The 12,193-nt window shown below is 38.3% G+C and overlaps 1 protein-coding gene across 1 annotated transcript; it reads left to right on the forward strand.

Moving 5' to 3' along the window:
- Nucleotides 1-10,363: 10,363 nt before the first annotated feature.
- LOC112141285 lies at nucleotides 10,364-11,527 on the forward strand (the record flags this gene model as incomplete). Its single annotated transcript, XM_024264402.2, is given in 1 exon segment — nucleotides 10,364-11,527. A coding segment is annotated over 1 exon segment (889 nt), but the record flags the coding sequence as incomplete, so codon positions are not given.
- Nucleotides 11,528-12,193: the final 666 nt, after the last annotated feature.

Consider the following 12,193-nt stretch of genomic DNA (forward strand, 5'->3'; position numbering starts at 1 on the left):
CTAGAGTTGTGTTCAAAGACAAAAAGGGAAATTAGAGATGCACATGCTAAGCAGAAACGGTTACAACTTGCAAAACAAAACCCCTCAAAGACATACAAAAACAAGAATGACGAAAAAGCAATGGTATTGCGACATCTGCTCATACTAAAGGAACATATAACATAAGCAAAATAACTGCAAATACCCATTAAACAACCATGAAGTTCCTTTTTGAATCACTGATCTTAATTAGCAGATAAGGGAAAAGTTAAGGGAAATTGCTACAATTGCATTAAAATGACACTAAAATTTATAGGATTTTAATCTCCTGTAGGAAAAAGAAAAATCAGTATTTGTCAGTATAGATTTTTTTTAAATTACCCCATTTTAACTTTTCAAAAATCCAAAACAATGTTAGCAAATCAATACGTTTGTCTTTCAAAAGTCTTATTTTTTTAAGCTTTGCTCTCTGTAGAACGTTCAGAAAACTGTTTTAATGCAGATATTTGCAAGCTGCAACCCTTTAATGTAATGAAGAGATTTCCCTTAACCTTCCCCTTAGATTTCCCCTTAAGTTTTAAGTCGGAAGGGTGAATCAGAAACCGACTGTTTTTAGAGTTTGCTGCATTGTAATGCGGCAAATGTGCATTATTTTCATTTTCATTAACATTAGTTTCACATAAGAAATTAATTATNTCTTGGCTCACAGGCTCTGAGGAACGCTGTAAATTGTATTGCTGGAAGTGCTTGTTATTTGCCTCTGATCGTCATGGTGTTTGGAGCCACGATGGATTTGAGAATTTGTCTTGCCTTACCAAGGCAGCAACGAGGGATCAAAGCACCGCCGGACACTTACAAGCAACGGTTCTCTCCAAAACCTTTGGGGAAACCAGAGTGGATACACAGCTGAGCCAGCAAATGCACACGGAATCGGAGCTCCATAATGAAAAGGTGAAGAAAAACAGGGAAATCTTGAAAAACCTGATAGACTGTGTCATTTTTTTGGGCAAGCAGGAACTTTCATTTCGGGGGCACAATGAAAGCGCTGGATCCACAAACAGAGGAAACTATGCGGAGCTTCTTTCTCTCATTGCTGAGAGCGACACAGATTTACATTACCACCTGTCCACTAATAAAGTGTTTATTTATTTATTTATTAGTTTATTTCACAGGGACAGTGCACATCAATAGCATTGCTGCAATGCGCCAGAGTTAGCCAAAAAGCTATTTTTCATCCGTAGTCCCTGGACAGGTGTTAAAAATTGTCAACCTAAAAATCTTAAAACATCAGTTAAGTACGCAAGTAAAAAATAAAGAAATACATACAAAATAAAGATTAGAAAATCAGTTAAAATACATATAAAATACATATAACAATAATAAAATGCACACAGTAAGAAACATTAAAACTATTATAAAAGACTCAAAGGTGGCATAGATTGGACAGGGAGTGGCAGGCAATTAAAACAATTCAATGTAGAAATGTTTGTTGTTATATAAGCCAGTGTTTTAAGTGTTTTTTAAACAGAGTGTATGTGGTGAGTTCTCTGATTGTGTAAGGGACAGAGTTCCACTCTTGAGCTGCTGTTACGGAGAAGGCGCTCTGACTAAAGGCACTTCTCCGCAAAGGAACTATACAGTCCTGTCGAACAGATCCTCGAGTCACTCTTTGGGAGATGGATCTTATTTTAACAAACTGGTTGAGTGGAGGGGATGACATACCATGAATGATTTTATAAAATAAACATAGTTTTGTGTACTTGATGACATTCTCCCAGTTTAACAGTTTGTATTTTTGTAAAATGTCACAATGATGATATCTTAGTGTTTTTTTATACAGTGTTTTAACTGTTTGTTTGTAAAGTGACTCCAGAGGTTTTAATGCTGATTTGTTTGCCTGAGACCATGTAGTGAGACAGTATGTCATTTGTGATAAAATCATTGCATTCATAAACATTGTAGCAGCTTGCAGTGACATATTTGCCCTAATAAATCTAAAATTGGACAGGTTAAACTTAACATGGTTACATACATTTTGAATTTGGGACTTAAAACTGAATGTTGTATCAATTAAAATACCAAGATGTTCAAATTTTTCAACAACTTCAATTTTCTTTCCTGCCACAGAAACATCAGCCAGAACATGTTTACGGTTTGTTTTAGAAAAGAACATTGCAACAGTTTTGTTCACATTTACTCTCAAATTTGACTGCTCCAACCACTCTGCAACCCGGCCCATTGTTTTAGTAAGATTTTCAGCCACCTCAGATGTGTTATTGCCATGTGCATAAATGACAGTGTCATCAGCATACATCTGAACAAAGACGTCAGAACAAACAGACGGGAGGTCATTGATATAGATAGAGAAAAGTAGAGGCCCTAGAATGGAACCTTGCGGAACACCTGTAGAGATGGGGATAGGAGGGGAATGATGATGATTTATCCTAACAGTTTGAGATCGGATTCCATTTTATAGTTTTTGAGGAGAAATTGAATTTTGTTAGTTTGGTCAGTAGTTTTTTATGATTTATAGTGTCAAAAGCTTTTTTAGGTCGAGGAACACAGCCCCAACTACACCACCCTTATCTAACAGAAGCTTTATGTTTTCTGTGAAAAAGCAGTTAGCTGTCTCTGTCGAGTGCTGAGCTCTAAAACCAAACTGCATTGGATGAAGAGAAAAAGACGAGCTGTTGAGGTGAGAAATAATTTGCTGGGCAATGAGTTTTTCTGCGACCTTGGACACTGTTGGGATGATACTGATAGGTCTATAATTTGAAGGCAACATGGAGTCTCCATTTTTGTAGATTGGAATCACAGCTGAAGACTTCCAAGCACTTGGATATATGGATTCAGAGATAGATTGATTGAGAATAAGTTCTTTGAGTAAAAAAGTGTCCATACCAAATATATCTTTTGTTCTGTTAGACTTGAATGCTCTTATTGTTTGTCAGACTTCAGTTTCAGTGATACTTGTTATGTTGAATATGGGCTCTGTCAGATTTATAGGACAAGAGTACAACTCATTAGATTTGAAACAACTGGCAATCGAGGACACTGATTCAATAAAAAATCTATTGAATGCATCTGCAACTGTTTCTAGATCATTAGTAATTTGTCCATTTATATTTATTTCTAAATCTTTTTTACGTTTTGTGTCTTTTCCTTCAAGTTTTTTTAATTCTCTCCAAATTTTCTTGGAATCCCCTTTGGCATTCTCAATTATGGTCATGAAAAAATCTGCTTAGGCCTTCTGTATACTTTTTACCACTTTATTTCTCAATGATGTAAATAGATGTCTTAAGCTAAGAGATTTATTTCTGATTGCATTTTTTAGTGCTAGGTCCCTCTCTTTCATTAATTTTAGAATGTCAGAGTTCATCCATGGTAGCAGGTTTTTATTTCGTTTAAATTTGATTCTTGAGCTAAAGCTTTTAATTGTTTCTTCAAGTGTTTTTGTAAATATTTCACAGTCTCTTTCACAATCAGTTTTCTGTAACATTTGATTCCAGTCAGTTTGCTCAACAGCCTTCTTAAACTCCTCATTTAGGTTTTTGGGGATTCCAATGAAGTCATGTTCTCCGGCCGAAAAAATAAATCTTTTCTTTGATAGTTTTCTAACTACAAGAAGAAGATTATGGTCTGAGAGGCCGGCTAACATGTTGTGAGTCTTCATTATTCTTTCTGGACGGTTGGTAAAAACTAAATCTATCTGAGTGCTGCTTGAGTTGGTAATTCTTGTTTAGCCTTTAATTAATTGTACAAGATCAAATTTGTCAGTCACTCGCTTAAGATTTTTTCTTGCTGATTTATCCTCCCAGTTTATATTAAAATCCCCCATGAACACAATTTCCTTACTTAGGTTGTCATTTTTGAGTAGACTTTCAAATCTTTCATAAAATGCACCATCTGATGATGGGGGACGATAAATCAAAATGATTGTAAAAGACATTTGTGAAGATAAGATAATATTCAAACCTAAGCATTCCAGTCCATGAACATCAGGCCAAAAAATTTCCCTACACTGAAAGCTATCTTTAATGTAAATCATGACTCCACCACCCTTTGCACATTCCCTGTCTTTCCTGAACATTTTGTAGCCCGGGATGGTGAGGGCTGTTGCAGGGGCATTTTTATACAGCCAAGTCTCAGAAAGACAGAGGTAATCTAAATTTGAATCAAGTAATAAGTGTTTTATCTGTTCTGTTTTTGACATGATGCTTCTTATGTTTAAATGGCCTCCTAAAATCCCTTTGGGTTTTGATCTAGAGTCCCACACTACCTTAGAATGATTGACAGTTCGAAAGAATGCCCATTTTCGGTTTTTAGCGATCCCAGGATTCAGTCGCTTCCTGTTTACGTCCTGTGTCTCCATGGTCACTGAAAAACCATGGAGTGACGTTTGAGGAGAAGTTTGTTGTTGTTGCTGGTCAGGAGCCTGTTTCTTGGTCCTATACGATGTCGAGTTTGTGAGACGCTGTTGAACCATGGATTCCGGACTGTTGTAATGATGCAACGCTCCGATACACGCTTCAGGATCCCGCGATTCCATACGCCTCCCCCCGTCGGACCACCCTGGCACCGCGCCTTCAACACCTTCGCCCCCAGTTCCTCGGACAAGCAGCTCGAACGCAGTTGTTGTGGATTGCAGAGGATTCAGCTGATTAGCATGACTTACGTTTAGTGGGACATCGGGCAAAATACAAAACGACCTGATCAGTGCTGCTGCTGAAGTGATGGAGGAGATCAGAAGGGAAGTTAATAAAGCTCTGTTTGTGTCTGTTATGGTGGATGAGACGACAGACGCGAGTAACGCAGCGCAGCTCGCACTGGTTCTGCGTTATGTAACGGACACAGGTGTTGTTATGGAGTAAATGGTGGACTGTATCACTGGTTCGGGTTTTGGGTATAACAGTAAACAAGATGGGGTGCCGGTCAGAGCACAGGAAGTTAAGGAAGAGATGAGGCTCCACTTGGGGTGATGTTCCAGATTTATTCAGTTGCTGAGGAGTATTTATAAAAATAAGTCTGTAAATGACAAAAAGTTTCTCTTATAATAACATAAAAGGCATAAAAATACTTAATATAAATTAAATAATGTCTAAAGTCCTCATAACATTCAAAATAAACAATCAAATCTGCTTTAAACCCAGCTTAAATATCATTTCTCAATAAACAGACAATTTTCTCGACCTCTAGCGGTCGAGAAAATTACTGCAGGGAAAAAAGGCGAAATGTACGTAACTCCCGCGGTGCATTATTATGCGTCATAAAATCCAACATCAGGTCATACAATTAATTTTTAAACTCAAAAGAACATTAAGTAAGGGTTTATTTAGCAATATAGGCGCTGCTAACAAGCTGCAGGACCTGCTAGAAAGTCAACATTGCTAGCTTGTGAAACACATTCTCTCAGACTTTAACAGGGAAGGAAAACAAAGGAAACAAAAAAACTTACATTTGTTCAATTACTTAAATACTTGAAATACAGCAATTGGGGGCAGAGAAACTAAACTGGACAGGACTCTAACCGTTCTTTCTCTGCTGCCTCCGGCACGTGGAAAACCGAAACTCACTGGATGAACCCACACAAAACCACCGAAGAAGAAAACGCAAAGTCGCATCCTGTGACATCATCACAATGGGCTGAGCCTTTAAAACAGGTGTCAAGGAGCGGTTTGTCAGATTTGAAGATGTTACCAGTGGGAAGCGAGTCGATGACATTGCATGTCTCATTATCCGGTTTTTGGTGGAAAACGAATGTCTGGGTAAAGTTGTGGCACATTGTTTTGACGGCGCAGCGGTCATGTCTTCTGGATTAAATGTGGTGCTGGCTAAAGTTAAGGAGAGAGCACCTTTGGTTTTATCCATACACTGCTAAGCACATCGGCTCAATTTAGTATTGACTCAGGGGGCCTCAAAGCTTAAAGAATGCAAGATATTTTTCGCCCACCTCAATGGCCTTGTTGCATTTTTTTCAAGATCGCCTCGACGCACGCAACTACTGGATGAAATCTACAGTTACATCTCCCTCGCGTGGCACCAACACAGTGTCAGTACACATCCAGAGTGGTCAATACAGTCTTTGAGAAGAGAGATGCTCTAAAGGAACTGTTTCATCACATTCTGGAGCATCATGACGAGTATGATGAGGGTTCTGTACTGATGGATTTAACGCACGTTTGGATGATTTTGAGCTTTGTTTTTTGCTTCACACATTTAACGACATTTTTGAGTACTCAGATGTGCTCTTTTCAATACTACAGAACAAAAAAACTGGATGTATAGTTTTGTCTGGCAAGGGTAAAGGAGTTCTGTGACACCGTTGAGCGAGAGAGAAGCCGATACAAGGAAATCTACGAGGCCACCGCGGCACTCTGAGTGCACGAAGAGGTCCAGTGCAAGATCCTCACACGCACTACCGCCAATTCCACGTCAGGATTATGGACAATATAAATTGCCAGACACAGACCAGATTTCAAGACCACGAAAACTGATCTTTGTCACCCTCCTCGACCCCCAGAAGTTTTAGGAATACCAGAAAAATTTCCCACATGTAGTCTTTTCCAGCTTATCACAGAGCCACGGAACACTTTTCCATCTCGGCTGAGAACAGAACTGACTGTCATGTATGCCATGGATGATTTTGCAGGAAAATCTCCCACTGATCTCCTTGACTTCCTTCAGCAGAAAAATCTGAAAGAGAGCATGGGGCAGCTGTACACATTTGTGTGTTTGGCAGTGGCCATCACCGTGTCCACTGCTTCTGTTGAACGGACATTCTCAGCCCTGAAGAGAATTCAAAATTATGCCAGAAATACGTCAGGGCAGGCTCGACTTTCAGCATTAGCTTCCATGGTGACTTCTTGATGGAACTGAAACGCACGGATAATCTGCACGACAGAGTGATTGTAATCTTCTTGAGGAAAGAAAGGAGGATGGATTTTGTGTACAAATAATCCGGATTTTTGATGAGTAAAATTTTGCTATATTCCTAAATAATATTGTAATTTTATCAGGNGTACAAATAATCCAGATTTTTGGTGAGTAAAATCTTGCTATATACCTAAATATTATTGCAATTTTATCAGGTTATTTTTTATGCTTTTTAATGTGTGTCGCAGTTGTACCTGCAGTAGAAGTTTTATAGCCATAAAATAGTTATTGAGGGTTGGATTGATTCAGATGGAGCACTACTGAAGGCCTAGGTGGGAAATGCACGGCCCGCCACTGGCTGAACATATAGCTAAACTCCAAAACAGCCTTAAAACTTAAAAAGCCCAAATTAGCCAAGGTAGCTAGCATGTAGCTGAAATATTAGCTAAACTCGAAAATAGCCTAAATAATTGTAGTAAATGCTAAAATAGTCCAAAAAACTAGCAGAATTCAAATTTTTTAAACTTTAAAACTGTAACTTTTAAACATAATTATGAATAATAAAGACAGGAATATTATTCCAGAATAAATCAACTTAAACCTTAAATAACTTTTAATATTTTACCCTCCATAAAAATATATTTTGTCAAAATTATACAAGTTAGAAATAAGTGCAAGATAACATCGCGTCATTAATAACAATAGAATAAAGTGATCTGGAGGGCCGATCCGGCCCCCGGGCCGTGACTTTGACACACATGTTGTAGAATCTACCAGTTAAAACAGAATCTCTGACTTCCACCAGGCCAGCAGTGACATTTGTTGCATAACGGAGCTGCAGTGTGATGATATGCATGGAGGAGACAGGAACTGCACAATCATCCGTTTAGCCTGAGAGCAGAAAGTGCAGAAAGCAGCACTTTGGCCGAAGGATCTGACCGTGCAACTTATGATTAACCGCCAACGTTAAACTCCAGCAAAACAGGTTTTAGCTGAACGTTTCTAAAGACCAACTACGATTAAAATGGTCTTTTTAACATTTTTCTCACAATGGAGGACACAGAAGAGGTAAAAACAGAGTCAAATCATAAATAAAAGATCACCGGGAATGCCTTTAGAATAGTTCTACGGATGATCGGAGTGGGACTTTAAGTATATTTACAGTTAAAAAAGACATGGTGAAGCATGAAGATGGACACAGATTTACCACAACCAGGACTAAAGCTGCTAAAATCAGAATGAATCCCATGAGGAATCAGCTGTTCTTCATTCTGAGAGCAAATATTCTACTTATACGTCATATGAGGAAAGCCTGAACAGAAGGAAAAACATGGACAAGAACATTGATAGATATTATCCCAGAGGACGGGAAAAAATGTTCATTTCCTCAAATCTGAAGAGCCAGTTTCAGTGTCGGTTTTGTGATCTTTTGATCTCTTGTTCAAACAAAATTATGTTTTGGGGTTTGTTTGTTTGTTTGTTTGTTTGCATTTTTATGTCTTGAAGACCAGAAATAATTCAGAAATATTCAAGAGAGAAAAGAAGAAAAGGAAGAGAACTTGAAGATCACAGAAAGAGACGAGAAATTAATTAAAGATTTAATTCCCAAGATGAAGTTTGATGAACAAAAATGATCAATTTCCTCAATGATAAAGTAAAAGTAAATTATTGTTCCGGTTAAAGAAATTCAACTTTTTACCCTTTTTACAGCTGATTGAATAAATATATTGAACCTTTATTTTGCATTCAATGTCGATTGTTTATAATAATCTCTGAGGGTGTTGAAAAAATGGGCAACATCCTTTTTTTAAACATAAAAATCATCTGCAACTGCATGTTTTTAATGTAATTTTAACGTATATTTCAAGAAAATAATTGTGCTGCTAAAACATGATTTTATTTTTTGTTTAATGTGAACAAATTGTGGTAAATTTCATGATAAATTCATGTTAGTCCAATTTAAAAATTATTAATAAATTGTGGTTGAACATGATTTTATTTATTTTATTATGTAAATCCAATGTATTTATTTATTTTATGCCACTTTATTTAGATTATATTGACCTCCAGGTTGCGATTTGTGAACATTTTAATATTTCATGTGAATTTTGAGAAAAATAAATCTTTAAATGTGACATTTTTTTCCCAGCATTCCTTCAGTCGTGTTTGAAATGAATTGGTTTATGCTCTAAACTACAAAACATCCTTTTGTTTATTTAAAAAAGTGGACGCACTTTTGTTTATTATCTCATTTTCCTGCAGTCTAGATTATTTATTTGTCACCTTCCTCCTCGCGTGTTTATTATGCAGAAAATCTGAACTTCAAACGGCGTTCAGGAAGTCCTCCACTTTGCACCGAGCGTATGTCACGTTTTTGAAACAAGCGACTCCGTCTAAACATTCAGGAGACAATTTCCTTTGCAATTTCCTGCCTTCAGTTTTCAACACTGCTTTACGTAAACATCATCTTCTTGAGGCTGACATTTGAAGCATCTGATGCCAAAGATCTCCGTCTGTGGAATAAGATTGACTGTCCCTTAAAACGACATGAAAATAAGGGAGTTTGTTTGAAGTAAAACCCGTTCAAAATGTCAAATTATTCATCAATAATTCAAGCAAACCACAAATAAATCCCAAATTTGGCCTTATTAGCCAAATCTGATGAGTCAGTAGAGATCTACTGGCAACGTTTCAACACCGTAAACTGTGTTTATCAGAATGACTTTTTCTGTGAGTAAGATGAAAAGAAAATAAGGTTTGAGCAACTCAAAAACCCAACAGACAACAGAAAAACTCTAAATTCAGCCTCTTAACTCCATAGTTACCGACTACTAGCAAACCCTAAAGACCCACGCCGATGACTATGGTGTTTTTAACATGTTCTTGTGACATTTTCTGATTTTGGAGGACATATACTAAGAAAATAAAAGCTTAAAATTAAATTTTTGAGTACTTTTTATTCATATAGCAGGAGCAGACAAAAACATATTGCTTGAAAAAGACAAACGTGTTTGTGAGCTCTCAGCAACAGATTGCTCCAACTTAGACGTGAATTTTTAACTAACTCTTTGCAGAAACTAGTTCCTAAAATAACAGTATAAAAAATGGGCAAAAACGTTGATATTAATAAAAATACTGCTTTGAAAAATGGATCAAAAGATGACCGGAGTGGGACTTTAAAGTGAAACAGGTGATGTAAGTCCAACTGATCTGCTTACACTCATGTGAAAATCATGTAAATGTAATGGGATCATGGGATAATCCGTCTTAAAGTCGGGGTCATGCTCCTCAGAACTAAACTTTCTTCTGCAGCTGAACTCTCCATCCGCTGACAGGATAAACTTCAGCTATCAGCCAATAGTCAGGGTTGATAAAGGGGACTGAGCGTGGGCACACTCCAGATGTCCCGCTGCAGACCTCTAATCTGGATCACTTTGGTGCTACATCGATTCAGTTTTTAAATCTTTTTGACTAGAAATCTGAGAAATGCATTAACAGCATTTAATATGTGTGATGGGTGACACCTGTAGGGTGTGGCTCTTCCATTAAGGCCCCTTTAAATAGGAGTGGGCGGGGCTGCCCAGCAGTGCCAGATTCTTGTGGGTGGCCAGGTTGACTGCTGGGCCCACGCTGTTTGTGCAGCAGCTGTGAGCCACTGGGGTAAATTAGTTTTTTTTACCCCAATGTTTGCAGAATAAGATTCTCTGCTCTCTCCATGATGAGCAGGGTCATCAGGGGGTGGAGCGGACTCTACAGTTGGTTCGAGCTCGTTATTACTGGCCCAATATGTACACAGATGTGGAAAAATGGTGCAAAACTTGTGAAAGATGTGTGTTGTCAAAGGCTGTTCAGCCCAAAGTTAAAGTTTTTATGGGCACAGTCAAAGCATCCCGACCTAATGAGATTTTAGTCATTGATTTCACAGTGTTGGAGCCTTCTTCAGATGGGAGGGAGAATGTTCTCGTCATGACTGATGTTTTTTCAAAATATACACAGGCTATCCCAACAAAAGACCAGCGAGCGAGTACCGTGGCAGAAGCGTTGGTCAAGAATTGGTTTCAGTTATTTGGGGTGCCCAACCGTATTCACTCAGATCAGGGCAGGAATTTTGAGAGCAACTTGGTCCAACAGCTCTGCAAGCTGTATAAAGTTGCAAAGAGCCGTACCACTCCATATCACCCACAGGGGAATGGTCAGTGTGAGCGCTTCAATCGCACTTTACATGACTTACTGCGAAGTCTCCAACCTGAACAAAAAAGGAAGTGGCCACGTCATCTTGCTCAGGTCACTTTTGCCTATAACACCACCGTGCACCAGACAACAGGCAGAACCCCTTATTTTTTAATGTTTGGGAGGGAGCCACAGTTGCCTGTAGATATGCTTATAGGCGGGGAAATGACAGAGGAAGATCTTCCTTTAGAAGAGTGGGTTGAGGAGAACCAAAAGTCCTTGGCTTCAGCCTATGAGACAGTGCAACAAAGAGTGGACAGTCAAATAGCTCAGAGGGACCTTAGAAATCAGGATCGGTGTGCTTCTCCCGACCTTGAAGAAGGTGATCTTGTGTACACCAGGAACCATTCTGTCAGAGGCCGAAACAAGATTCAGGATTGTTGGGATTCAACTTTGTATGAAGTTGTTCGCCCACCTCCTCCAAGAGGAGTGGTGTATTCCATAGTCCAGTTAGTCTGCAAGACGCAGACTAACTGCTTTTACATTTTTTTATTATTTTTATTTGTGGTCACTTCCGGGTCTGTAATTTCTGTTTGCCAGCCGATTAGTTTTTAGCATGTGCATGTGTGTATTGTATGTCATTTTATAAGTTTTTACCTTTTTATCCTTTTAAACTGTTTGCAGTGCTCGCAGCAAGTTGCTGCCTTAAATGCATGTTTTATCTCGGCTCAGGACAACAGTTGAACATTTTAAAGACCAGGAGTGCTGTAACAATAAATATTGTCAATTTATTTGAACACGCCTGCCTCCCATGTTTTTATGGTGCCACTTGCAACACGTGTTGTTCTTTTGTGAATAAGTGTGTGAATGTGAGCTGTGGTGGCGTTGTGTGCATGTTGACATGTTTGTATGTGAAGATTTTTGGAGCCAACAGGTGTGTTTGTAACATCAGTGTGTATCTGGACAAGCCCCGCCCCTTTAGACAAACACCTGATAGTGACGAGGATGAACATTCAGCAGCTTGGTGCTTTATGATTCCACCCCCCACTTTTGAAATCACCCTCCACTTAACTTACACAATCTCCATCCTTAACATTCAACTCTCTTATTTTCCTACTGGAGCAAAAAAATATATATATAAAAAAATCTATATAAATAAAGTTAAAGTCTC

The sequence above is a fragment of the Oryzias melastigma genome, unplaced genomic scaffold (genome assembly GCF_002922805.2).
Source record: "Oryzias melastigma strain HK-1 unplaced genomic scaffold, ASM292280v2 sc00866, whole genome shotgun sequence".
Classification (NCBI taxonomy): domain Eukaryota; kingdom Metazoa; phylum Chordata; class Actinopteri; order Beloniformes; family Adrianichthyidae; genus Oryzias; species Oryzias melastigma.